The following is a 13,696-nucleotide window of genomic DNA, read 5'->3' on the forward strand; positions in this document are numbered from 1 at the left end:
CAATTTTAACAAACTGTATTTTTTTGGAAAAAAAAATACTTCCATCCAAAAAAATAACCACAAAAGTTAATCAAAATATTTCTCCTTTTCTTCACTATCAGAAAAGTGCTTTTGAAAACATTTATTCTCTGAAAGATAAAGTCTGAATTTCATTTATTTATTTCTTCTTTTAAAGAACAATCATTCTAAACTCAATTTATTTCTCATTGATTGGTTCTGTTCTAGTCTCAGTCCCCCTTCATTTAAAAGGAATTTAAAGTATTTCATTCTGCAAAGCTATTCTGTCAAAAAGGAAAAAAGGAAGTTTTTCTCACTTGCCATCAAATGTTCCATTAACGTAGCATTTATTCACCTTACAATCGTTTGTTTGAAATAGCTGTTGTGACAACAAATCACCGAGGTTAGATAGGAGGATAACAGCATATGTTTGAAGAATTAAAAGCTGCTAGGAGTTGCAAAACCCTCCTCACAGCAGACAAAATGTTTCTGCGTTTGTTTCCACATCATCATTTGATCTTTCTGTTCTCACAGTGAATCCTTGGTCCTTTAAGGCTTCTTTCTCTTAGGATTCAAATACAGATATTATAGAATCATAGAATCCTTTGAGTCGTAGGAGACCCTTAGAGGTCATCTAGTCCAACTCCCCTGCAATGAACAGGGATGCCTTCAGCTAGATCAGGTTGCTCAGAGCTTGGTCCAGCCAGACCAGCCTTCTCCATGGGCTGGGCATCCACCACCTCTCCAAGCAGCCTGTTCCAGTGCCTCACCATTCTTATTGTATCTTCCTTATATCCAGTATAAATCTCCCCCTCTTTTAGTTTGAAACCATTTCCTTGTCCTGTCCCAGCAGACCCTGTGAAAGAATCTGTCCCCTTCTTTCTTACAGCCTCCATTTAGATGCTGAAAGGTCACTCTCAGGTCTCCCAGAGCCTTCTCTTCTCCAGACCGAACAGCCCCAGCTCCCACAGCCTGTCCTTGTAGCCGAGATTTTCCATCCCTTAGATAATTTTGTGGCCCTCCTCTGGACACACTCCAACATGTCCACATCTCTCCTGTATGCAGTACTTCAGATGTGACCTTAAAGTGCAGAGTAGAGGGGCAGGATCACCTCCCTCACCCTGCTAACCACACTTTTGATGTCCAGGATGCAGTTGGCTTTCTGGGCTGTGAGAGCATATGTCCAGTTTGCAATCCACCAGTACTCCCAGGACCTTTTTGGCAGGACTGTGCTCCATCATTACATCCCTCAATTTGTACTGACATTGGGGGTTGCCTTGCACTTGGATTTGTTGAACCTCAAGATCTTCTCATAGGCCCACTGCTCCAGCCTGTCTAGATCTCTCTGAATGGTATCCCATCCCCCAGGCATGTCAGCTGCAACCCACAGCTTGGTGTTGTCCACAAACTTGCTGATAGTGTGCTCAATCCCACTGTGAATGTAATTGATGAAGATGTTAAAGAGCACTGGTCCTAGTACAGACCTGCTTGGGACACTGCTTGTGACTAATCTCTGTTTGGACATTTAGCCATCAACCCCTCTCTGGGTACACACTTGCAACTACTTCCTCATTAGGGCTCTCTCAAATCTTTGAATACTTCATCCATTGCCTGAGTGCTGCTTCACAGTGCTGGCAGAACCCAGGCTGAATATTCACAAGGGTTGGGCAGAACAATTGAATTTGCTGAGGATAACTGAACACTTACTTTCAGCCATCCATTCTGATGCTGGCTGGGTTTTCTTTACTATCTGCCAGCAGAAAATTGGCCCAGAACACCCACTTCATACAGCTGTAAGGACACATTCTTTTCTCCAGACAAAATCTGATATGTGATTGTCTGAAAGCTCCAGGACATGTTGGCACCTCAGACATCAGTCTCCGAGTTTACTGTGGCTAGGTCTGATATCATCTAATACAAAACATCTCCACCTAATCTCAGCAGCCTTCTTCATTTCGGTTGCCTGCACAAACACAAATAGAATTCCATAATCAGACACCTTGCTGGGCAGTGCTCTTATACCTAACTGATGGGCCAGTCAGGCTCCAGCTGATTTTCTGATGTTTTCTACAACTGGAAAGGAATCTGACCAAGATGATAAATACTGTCTTACTGAATGCCTATTATTAGTTGCTGGCTTCTTTCCTTACCATGAATTGCTTGGCTTTCCTACACACAACTATGATGGCCAGGAAGAATTGCATGTTTCATGGTCATCCTTACTGGGAGAGAACAAAGACAGTGCTGGTGCTGAACTGATGCACTTAGTGTCTACTTAATAAGATAAAACAAGGATCTTACACATTGCATTTAATTCAGGCACAGGCTTACCTTACAAAGTTAAATTCATCTCTCTCCAAATAACAATACCTGGCACTCCCAAGGCAGCACTTTCTCCAATAGTGTTAATAAGATCTTGTTACAGTGTAAAGAGATCACTGTCAGGCTAACTCAGCATTTCACAGGCTTTCTAAAGCAATCCAATGTTTATTTATGTATCGGTCCGCTGTTTTACTGTTTTCTTTCTATACTGGTTCCTGTAAACTATATTTGTATTGTGGCTCAAGATTTGCTGTCTAGAGTACAAAGATTATTAAATATAAGTTGATTCTTGCAAGCAGATACAGCCTAAGATGTTGGTAATAAGCAAGTGAATAAACACTGGGAAAAGAGTGCATTTTAATTCACTTTGATGCAAAATGTAATTGTAATTATTTGACATCTCATCATTACTAAAACCAACTAAAATCTTCTAATTAAAGAGGGAATCTTAACACAAGAATTCCCAGAAGCATTCCATCAATTCTGTTTTTGCTGATAAGGAGAAGGAGGGAGCCATTCTGCTCTGGTAATCAGCTGTTTTCCGGTCCCATTCCAATTTGAAAGCTGTAATTCCAAAGGCATGCACTGTTCATAGTACTTGCCCTAGAAGCTCACAGCTTCTTATAAAAAATCTTAGAAAATGTTACTGTAAAAAGGCACACACTACAGGAGGGGGAATGTTGGCACTGTACAACATTAAATGAAAGAGGAAATGCAGCACTTGGAAAGTCTTAATAATTCCAATTTGAGTTTTCATGCTCTTTGTGTGTTTGTTTCAAAATGATGTCTTTCACTGTGTTTTTTTACTTAAATTGCAGGCCCTAAGAGCATGTGGTGCATGGATCTTTTTATCCCCAATTTGACCAGTAATTAAGGATCAGCAACAAGTAAAACACTGTGCCACAAGCACTGAAGATGAAAGACTGTTGATACACAAGTGAATCCCTAGATGTCACCACAGTTTTAAGGGAGGCTGAAGACCGGGTTACATAAAATAGAAAAGGTTCACGGGAATTGGCTGCTTAAGGGGAAAAAAAGGGCAGAAACTGGGTGTAAGTGAGTTAAACACCAGCCTGCAGCAGTTCTTGACATCCTGAGCAATCCACATCTGTCATAGTTAGGTCAAGAAAGTAGATAGGTTTTAGAAAGGAAACTCCCTAACTCAAAATAATTGCCCAAGGAGAAGATGGCACAGACAGCCAGAGGTACAAAATAGTATTTTCCATCATCACTATGTTTTGTCCAGATGTAAACTGCATTTTTTCCATAGTCTGCCACTTGATTCAGCTGTTATACTCAGTAAATCAATAATACAACCTGTGGATGACCGTAGAATGTATATTAATGGTAGGTTTTGCTCCTCTCCCCCGGCCCTATCCAGATATACAATGCCCTACCTTTGTTTTGAGATCCTTTCCCATCCCCAACAGATAACAAGGACATTGCCTCACAACACACAAAGAGGCCCAAAGCCAGGTCTTCAGCAAAGGAAAGGCACCTGCATTCCAACTGAACTGTAGCAGGTGATGGCAATTTTAGAGAAGTAATAGGACCTAACAGAGGGAGTAAATTCTTATTCCCAGTTTAGCTGCTATGTACTTTGCTGAAGAGCTGAAAATGGCCTTTAAAAAGTGATTATGGCTCATTTACTCAACTCTGAAATACACAATTTGAGACCTGCTGGTATAGCAGGAGAATGAAACCAGGGTTGTAACAGAAGGGTTCTGCTGCTTTTTCACACAAAATCTGCTGTCTTCATGGAATTTTTGAGTGGCTGTCCACAATTAAGTAAAGAAGAACTGCATTAAGGCATTGCTCTTGGAAATATTTATGTGTACTTGAGCTGATGAGAGCAGTACTCATTGCTTCTGGTGCACTATTTTTCTATCCCAAGGTAGGAGTGAAAATAAATGACATGTTTTGAGATGGAGAAATGCAGAAAGGCTCCTGGTTTCAATATCAAACCTGAGCAATTTTCTAAGTTGTAACAGTGAACAGGCTGGTAACATCTTTTCCTCAATTTCTTTTCTATAAAAGGGCAGCTATCTGGGGATTAGTTAGTGATTGCATACCTGAGCAGAAGAAAGTACATCAGAGAGGATTAATGTATTAACTTCCTCCTGCATACTACATCAGATTGGTGAAATCCTTTTAATCCATTCAAATGCATGTTTGAGTATAGCATAGTGATGAACTAAAGAGAAAAGTATTTTAGGCTGCGTTTTTTTCTTCAAAATGTTGAGCTCTTTAAGCATGGATACAACTAGCAGAGTTGGCTCAAGGTGGAGGTTTTCCATCTCAGTGTACTACCTGCAAGAATGGCTTGAACATAAATGAAGCCCACAGTGTTCCAGCAAGAGCTTACAACAAATAGCAATAACAAAGGTTTTCTCTATAACCTAGACAACTATGCACAAATATGGAGAAGGCATAACCTGGGGATGTCATGGAGAAAATCCTTATGGATTCATCAGCTCGAAGCTGAGAAAAATGCCAAAAGATTTAATGTTTCCAAGTTATTAATGCCAGTGAAAGGATACAAGGATGCACTTCTATCCCAGAGCCAGGAAAGTTGATTTTCCTCAAAGCTTCACTCTCTGGGCAGGAACCAGTGCAGTTCTGATCACAGAAATTGTAATTATATGGTCAGGGTATAAATAATAACCCCACATGACCTTTGGCTTGTTTTCTACTCCTATTGCGATTGTTTCCCCATTAAAGGTTTTGCACTTTCTTCAAAGGAAAGTTTGGCTAAATGTTCAGCGTCAGCTGCTGAAATATTCTCTTCCATGTCAGAAATGAATTCTCTGTACTTTCTCCTGTAAACACTTTCTGCATCCCAGTTGTAGGCCCACTGAGTCTCCAGTGCTCCCAGTCCATGGCTGTTGATCCATAGAAGTTCTTAGCTGGAATGTTATAGTTAATATCACAGCTGGCTTTCTCCAGATGTTTGAAAACAGAAGATCTGGGGTAGGCCACCATTAACAGCAATTTCCTGTGGTGCATACCAGGGATATAACCAAGCTCATTAAAATAAACATGTTGAAGATCCTCCCCTTTGCTTTAGTTAATGTGCTCCCAGTCATATAAAACATTTTCAGGTTCAGCACTAGGTTGTATCTCGGGCTGCAGAAGCCTTTCATTGTCTATTGGGCAGCCATCAAATGTTTCTTTTCCAGAACTGGTGGTCAGACTAGTTTTGCAGCAAGAGAAGTCCAGATGAGTGTTATGCACATTCAAGTCAGGGGCTGAAATGTGTGTAATGCTTAATAGTATCCCATTTTCAGACAGTACTTTATGACTTAAAAGACAACATTACACAGATCTTCTAGTTTGTAAAACATAACAGAAGAGGCATCAATACTTACTCCATATATAGCTGTGTCTACCATGCTAAGAAATATAGAATAAACAAAGCAGGCACAAGCTAATTCATACAAAGGGATAGATTTTCAGATGTGGTACCCCAGAGTAAGTCTGTGCATCAGCTTGTCTCATCAGTTTAGATCTTACTGAAATCACTAAGGATCACCATCCTGTGGGTCCCAGGGTGTTTTAGTGGCTGGGACTATATAGTTGAAAAGATGGATAGATAAATGGTTTCTTATTTTCAAGCTCTCGAAGTAATAAGGGCAACTATAAAATCAAACCTTAGCTTCTATCACCGTCTTCATAGCTTTGTGAATGCCCCTGACCTGTCTAGTGCAGTGTCAGACAGAGATACTCCAAATAGCTCTAAACAAGCATACGTATTTCATTGTTACTGTGCAGTACCATAAAGGGATGCAAGTTCAGACCCCTGACAGCAATAAAGCAGATCCATGAAAGCTTGCTCTGAGCTATTTATTAGCCTGGCTGCACTATCACATTGAGCTAGTGCCTTCCAGACCAGCTGTGATAGCTCTGCACTGCACTGCATTGTGCAATGTGGACTTTGATGCCAAAGCCTGAGACCACTTTCATGAACAAAATCATTAGTCACATGATCACTGCTTTTTATGTTTGCGTTAGTCCAGAAAGAAACCAGGCAAAGAGCAAAATATGTGTATATAAGAAGGATGGAGGAAAAGAGAAAAAGTGAGAGAAAGAGGGGGAACCATGGAGATCCCAATCAACCCATCAGAAAATAATTAAATAAAAAATCAGCATCTGATTATTGGTATGCTTGGACTCCAATAGATCAGTGAGCCTGAGTGTAATACAAAAGAGTATAAAAACCACAAAGAGCTTACAGTGTTTGGTACGTCTGTACAGTAATAGATTGTTAAGCTGTAATAGTGTCTTTGTGTCTATTCTCTGTGATGCGCACAGTAAGTGACTTTTGCTGTAAAGACATGTCAAAGGTACATAGAGAGAGTGAGCCTCCCTGTGTGGCTAGCACTGCCACAGCTTCCTCTGCTTCGCTTTCCCATTAGAACAGATGTCACCTTCTTCCTTTTATGCATCCTCCAACCCCAGGCTTCCTCTGTGTTCAAAACTCTGAGGGCATCCTGCACAGCCATACAACCAGGTATCACAGATGATCATGGGTTTGCATTTGAGACCCACCTCTTCCATCTTCCTTGCCTATCTCTTCATTTCTTCTGGGACTGTGACTCACTGGAAGTGTGAACCTTGGGTTTCACATGGGCAGCCAGATGGTTACATGTACTACTGGGAGCAGGAAGTGCATTCATACCAGGTAAGTGTTATCCTCTCCTTATCTCAAACCAGAAAATAGAAAATCAATCAGATATATCTGTGTACTTGAGGTACTTTTGTAGACCTCTCCACACTCCTGTTTCCTTGCTATTTTAGGATAGGGCTACCACAACTTAATTTCAGGTACCTGGAAAAAAAAAAACAAACCAAAAATAAATAAATAAATAAATAAAACAAAAACCACAACGCATCAATGTCTAAGGCAACCTAGGTACTTGTAATATGCTATGGATGGTTTCAGGACGGTCATCTGATGTCCTTCCTGCTCAGCACCATCACTGAGCACCGCGCTTGGATTTCACAGAGAATCAGAGCTGCAAGAAAATCCTGCCAGAGGGCAGCAAAACACTACAATTATTTTTGCTTGAATAGCAGCTTGCAGTTTTAAACTGCAGTATTAAGTTTGCCCTGTGAGCACTGTGCCACATCCTGCCCCTCTGCTCCCCTTCTGTTCCTGCCTGGAGTGGGAGGTGTGGGCAGCAGGGCTGGGCACAACCCTGGGAGATGCACAGTAGGTTTCAGTGAGACCTTCCCACACAGGGCCTGTACATTTGATTTTTGCAGGCAAAGTCATGGCAAGCAGAAGAAACATTTGCTGTGGGGGACTTTAACGGAAAGATATTTGTGGCTGCTGCATTGTTAAGGAGGAAGCCATTGCCATTTCATATTCCTGTGTGAGCACATGGTTGGCTTCTGACCCCATCCTGCTGGCAACATTCAGCCACCACAGGCACACACACACTCCAGCAGGAGCAGGCTCTCCAGTCATTGTTTTCAGCACACAGAAAGGAAGCCCCATGCCCAGGATCTTCCTCAGTATTTCTCCCTTCACCCGGCTCATCCAAAATGACATTACACACTGAAACATTCTCCAGTTTTTGCTTTCATTTGTATCTATCCTAACTTACAGAAAGCAGGATGAGTGTACCCAATTCTACCCCTTCTGCTGATAATATTTCCTTCTGTAAACTATGCCAGTATAGAGGCACATCCTGGTGTCCAGCTGACTGAGTGCCCAGTGAGCAGCCATTCCCAGCAGAGAGCAGAAAGTGGGAGATATATGTCTTTATTAGACAGCACACAGCTCTTGCTAGGACTAGTGAAACTGCCTTAAAAAGGATGGCTCAGAACTGGATGGACGTATGATGTATTAATTGAACCAGGTCACAGAAGACTGCTGAAAATAAAGAACTGACTTAATGATAAAGAAAAGCGTTCATCAAATAAAATGAACTCCACATGTCTGTACCCTAGTTAATATAGGGCAGAGAGATGTGCTTTCAAATCTTGGCATTTGTCTTGCAACAGGAATGTTATAAGTGACTTTACACTATTCGTATAATGGGATTAGAAAAAGTACAAATGATGACAAAAGACAGCGATCTTTTCTACTTTCTTGTTAACATTGTTACTCGGGATGACACTGACTCAGCATAACCTTGATGGCCTACAGCAGGCTTCCTCAACAGGCCACCAGTCACTAAACATCCTTATCAAAGACATGCATAGTTTATAAAACAATTGTTTTCACGCCCCTGAGATCTAATTCACTCCCTGGATTTTTACTGAATAATCCTTCTGTTCACTTTTTATCAACAAAGCTCAAGATGATGAGCTCAGAAGTCTGATGAGCTGGAACAAATTTTGCCTGCTTTAAGTCATGCTGTCAGAAATGAGCCTTGCTTGCTGTGCTTGATCTGGATTTGGAAGCGATATGCTCAGAGATGCCCATAGGTCAGTGATGAAGGAAATGAGGCAGTTGACCCTGAAAACTCCAGGGCTTGCAGCAGCCTCGAGGAGGACAGAACAGGAGGATGCATTGCTGCCAGCTCTTCCTTCCTTAATAAGGGTGGGGGCTCATTAGACCACTGAGTGTGTCCTTTGGCTATTTGCCTAGATGAGATTTTGCAGAGTATCTCTGGTCAGTAAAGGCAGGGGAAAATGCAGCATAATGATTAATAAAAATGGAGCAGGATCTCATTATCTGACTGACTCCGTGGCACTGATGACTGGCTATAGCTGAGATTCAAGCCATTTTAGCACAGTGCTTCACTGATCCTGATGAAGGTGTTGAATCCTGAGCATTGTGAATGGCCATGGGGACATTTTACAGTGTTTTGAAGCCTGGATAGGGCACCTTCCAGTATGAATATTGCAGCAGAGCTATTTCCCACAGCACATTTGAGGAACAAGCTGTAAAAAGCATCAAAAGCTCTAAGTCAGCATTGTAACACACCTATAGCACATTGGAATATAGGCCCTGATAGCAATTTTGCAGTAAAGTTTAATCTGTTAAGAGGAAAGTTTGGGACTGTTGGACAGAGGGGAGCAGAGCTTAGCAAACAAGCCACCAGCTGTGTGTGCCCTAATATCTCACCTTGTTTTGCTGCCACAGTGGAACTTTGTTGCTATCTACTGTAAGAGCATTTGCATTCTGGTGATCTGCTAGACAGATGGAGTCCTGAATATCAAATATGAAGAAAACTGATCAAGTGCCCTCATGCCATTTACTTTTTGTCCACTTTGTGCTGCATAGCTGTCTCTCATCTGTAGACAATTACACCTGACAGTATTCCAGCCTGGGAGATGAGGCTCACAGCCCTAGCAAAGAGGCAGCTGGTTTGATGGTTTGATTTAATGGCACTCTGAAACATCCATATAATCAGTCTTTATGCTTAGCTCTGTGATGCTATTAACCAGATCCATTTCTGGCATATACTGAAATAATCAAAAGGCTTTTCTGGCCTAGGTCCAGCCTGGCTAAGCTCCCCTTTGCTTCAAGTCTAAAGGTTTTCAGTACCTCCCTTTGCCTTTGCACTCAGAGCTATATTTTGGATGCTGATGTTGTAGAATAAATATAATGCCCTGAATCCTAAAATAGCCTGAGCGGTCTGCATTTCTATCACATTGCCTTAATGTGATAGTGCATTAGAATATTATAAAGATCATACCATGTGCAAAGCAAAGGAGTTGCACATTCTTTGAGGATACATCAGCTTCTAGATGACTGTGGTCAGAAGGGAGCTTAAACTAACTCCTGGGACACCCAGGTTTCCTGTAACACTGCTTGTTTATGGACCAAATGTGGTCTTTTTGGCATGTCATCATTCTCTTTTTCCTGTGTTTCTAACACTAATAGCAAATACCAACAGATGAGCGCTATGGTTCTATTATGAAATTCCTCGCAGTCTATTTTCCTAATTCAATTGTAAGGTAAGTCATGACTGAAAGACAAAAATAAATAGTGCTGAATGTTCTGATCATTCTCGCAGAAATAAAACAAAAGGTTACCCTGCACAACGGGAGGGAGCTACTTTTCCTCCCACCAAGTTTCCTGCAAGCCCAGCAGAGTTTCTTTGCATTTACACTGGGGTAAGATCAGACCCCTGGACTGTGCAGAACACCCCCACACACACAGCAGTGATTCCAGCTTGTACCCAGCACCCACAGGTTCAGTCGACATTCCTTTCTTCCTACTCCTACAGAATAACTGTAATGCAACAGCAAGAACTTTAAAAAGCATTTGATTCATTCCCAACCCCCCCAGATGAGTATTTTATTGGAACTAAATGTTATTGTTGGAGGAAACACAACAATTCAGTGCTGCCAGTGCAAGAGATTATTGCAATTATTTTAAGACTGGAGTCGTGTAAACCTTCATAAGCCTCATGTAGGGGTTGGATTCGAACAGGGGACTTTGAACAAACCTAATGAGCCTCAATCTGTGGTGATGCCCCAGTGCAGCCTATCCATCATCTGCAGCCATATGACCTGCTGCTTTTTAGAGTATTTCAAGATATTTGCTATTTTAAGAAATTACTGCAGACCATCCTTGTAGCAGCTGGTGGGTGCTAGGAACAAATGGACCAGTGCCAGCCTGAAAGGAAAAATCTGAGGATGAACAAAGCACGCATGAATATTTCATGTCTGATTTTCAGCTACTGTAAATCATTGATCATACACCATCTTACATCAGATGGCGTTGTGCCCCTACAGGGGCACAACAAGATATATAGGAGATTGCATTCTGGAAAATCACAGATTGAGTACTTGCAATCAAAAGCAGGGTAATGACCACTCCAGTTAGCAGCTTCACTGCAATCAGGTCAATTTATTATCAGGACTTGAACCAAGTGTCCTCCAAGCTAAGTACTGCTGCTGAGGTACGAGTGCAGCAACATGTAAGTTCCTTCCAGACCAAGATACGTCAGTGCCTGAATTGCTACAGGGGCCCAGGAAGAGTTTGACTTATTCTTTCTCCTTCTAGACTAAAAACAACTGATATTTGTCTAAATTCCACAAAACAAAGTTCAGAGCAAAGACTTAAAAAGAGCACTTGTCTGTGGAGTTTTCACAGAGCTTCAGTTCGTGCTTGTTCAAATTAAACTCAGTGTGGTCATCACCACTGGCTCAAGGACTTTGTGGGACCTTTGTGCATTACTCTGTTCCACCAGTGGAACTCTCCATGGACATACAAGTGACAGTGCAGCAAGGCACCACAGCCATCTTGTACCCGGCTCCCACTGCAGCCTGGTGAGGGTGATGAGAGGTGGGAGGATGGTCAGAGGTAACTGTTTTACTGTGTCCTGCAGGCAGAAAAGAAAGAAAAGATTTTGCAGTTCACTGTCACTCTGCATGGTGAGATATACACAGCTATATAAGGTGGAAGGGTCGGGGGATGGAGGAACAGATTAGAAATGGGAGTAAAAGGCAAATGTCAGCATGGGAAAATGTGCACATCATCCTTGTACATCACTGCCCTTACTGCAGTCAGAGACTGACATGTTGGCTCCGTAGGCTTTCCATAGCATAACAGTCTCCTACCTGAGAGGAAACACTGGGCAAATGGACCTGCAGACAAAGTGCGAAGCAACTTCATTAAGGACTAAGGAAAATGCTTTTTTTTTTTTTTTTTTTCTTTTTCCTGTCTCAGAGCCCAGCATTTGAAGGAGCAATGTAAAAAATGCTCTGAATAATTTGCTGTCTAATCTACTGGGAAGTTTATTACTATCGTCCAAACAAATGTCATTTTTCCACAAGCTGCCCAAAGATGTCAGACTGCTTGGCTGTCTGAGGAGAAAAAGCAGAAGCGATACTCTGGGCTGCTTTGCTTCTCACAGGCAGTAGTCAGTGCCTTAAATAAAAACCAGAAGAATCTATGCTGTAATGGAAAAATGAGAAAGGAGCTCTGCCTCTCTCAGAGAAAACGGGCTGTCAATGTGATAAAATATCATCCTAGGCAAAAAATAAAGGTCTAAAAAGACCATTTCTGTTGTTGAAAGAGGAGCCGCTGTATGAGAGAAATTTAAGATATTGGCCCTTGAAATTACAGAAGTCTGCTTATTTTTAGCTTTTTAGATGCTGTCAGCTTCCTGTATAAACGCAGTTACATAATGGACATAATCTGCACCTCAGCAGGGCCATATGTGCCAAGCTATAAGGTTACGCAACAGCCTACGGCTCCTTCCCATGAGACAGAACACAAAGAAAGCCTAGTCTCTCTCCACACTGCTCTGCTCCTTCTGGGGCAAAGTCAGATGTGCAGACACAGACAGACACATGTGTCACAGCATGCACACACTGATGTTCATTCATACATACACACGTGTATATTAACACACACAGAGCCCCTTGCTTTCTTATTACCTGTTGAAAAGAATATTCACTGAATCATAGAACAATCATAGGCAACCCTAACAGGGGATATACAGCTGTGATGCAGCTATTAGAAGCAGCAGAGTTAAACCCCAAACACACACTGACTTTCTGAAGCTACCAAATAGTTCCCCCTTTCCTAATTTGACCTCTAAATGCTCCTTATTGTTGCATGCAGTGGTATGTGAAGAACGTGAAGTGCATCTGCTGAGCGAGAACAAGCTCGTGGTTTTAAGCTCATTAAGCAGTGTGCGGCATTGTTTTTCTCTGATTATTTTTTAAGACGAGATTTTGATCTTTGAGAAGCTGTACAGTTCCCGGGCTGTATCACTCTTCGAAGAGTACAAAACTACATCACTTCCACCTTATTTTTAGAGTAACCTCTGTTTGAAAATACTCCCGCTCTGAGTCTGGCACAGATTGACGGGAAATTACTTTTCCTGTAACGTAAACACAGGCAGAGTTGTGCCTGCCACAGTGAAATGAAACACAGAAATGCTGGGAGAGTTACATTCAGCCAGCAAGACTTTCTCTTCTTAAATACTCAGTGGCAAAATGGGACTTCAGAAAGCATAAATTATTATTATCAAATATTAATATTATTAAACATAACATTCACATTCTCTGATTTTCCCTGTTCCAGGTGAGGTTCATGCCCTGACTTTCAGATCTGGTGAGTTACCCACATCTGGGCTGTTCATGGGGATCCAGCTCTTCTGTGAGACCAGCGGGTGCCCCAGCTGCCCAGTGCACCTTCCTTGGGCCACATGCTTCCCCATGTCCCACACAGAGCACCTGAGCTGCTCCAAGAGCTGATCATGTGATGTAGACCTCCATGAGATGGGCTGGGTGAACCACAACTGATACTGCCGCCTTTCTACCAAGGGTAATTATTCATGGTATATTGTCCTAAGTGGCAATACAGTGTTTGCAGCATTACTACCACTTCCCTATGGGTTTTGCCCACTTCCTTAGCCTGGGCTCAGTCACAGTGTGAGTCAGATTGAGGAGTTAATCCAGC

General features: G+C 42.0%; 1 protein-coding gene across 1 annotated transcript; it reads right to left on the reverse strand.

Annotated features, from left to right (window-relative positions):
• Window positions 1-232: 232 nt before the first annotated feature.
• HYAL4 (hyaluronidase 4) lies at window positions 233-7,236 on the reverse strand. Its single transcript, XM_085542326.1, is given in 9 exon segments — window positions 233-2,417; window positions 4,685-4,812; window positions 4,814-4,899; window positions 4,902-4,964; window positions 4,967-5,032; window positions 5,035-5,178; window positions 5,181-5,269; window positions 5,271-5,339; window positions 5,341-7,236. Coding segments are annotated over 9 exon segments (855 nt in total). The 5' UTR covers window positions 5,463-7,236; the 3' UTR covers window positions 233-2,329.
• Window positions 7,237-13,696: the final 6,460 nt, after the last annotated feature.

Source organism: Coturnix japonica, chromosome 1 (genome assembly GCF_054131305.1).
Source record: "Coturnix japonica strain WE chromosome 1, WE-NBRP24, whole genome shotgun sequence".
Taxonomy (NCBI): domain Eukaryota; kingdom Metazoa; phylum Chordata; class Aves; order Galliformes; family Phasianidae; genus Coturnix; species Coturnix japonica.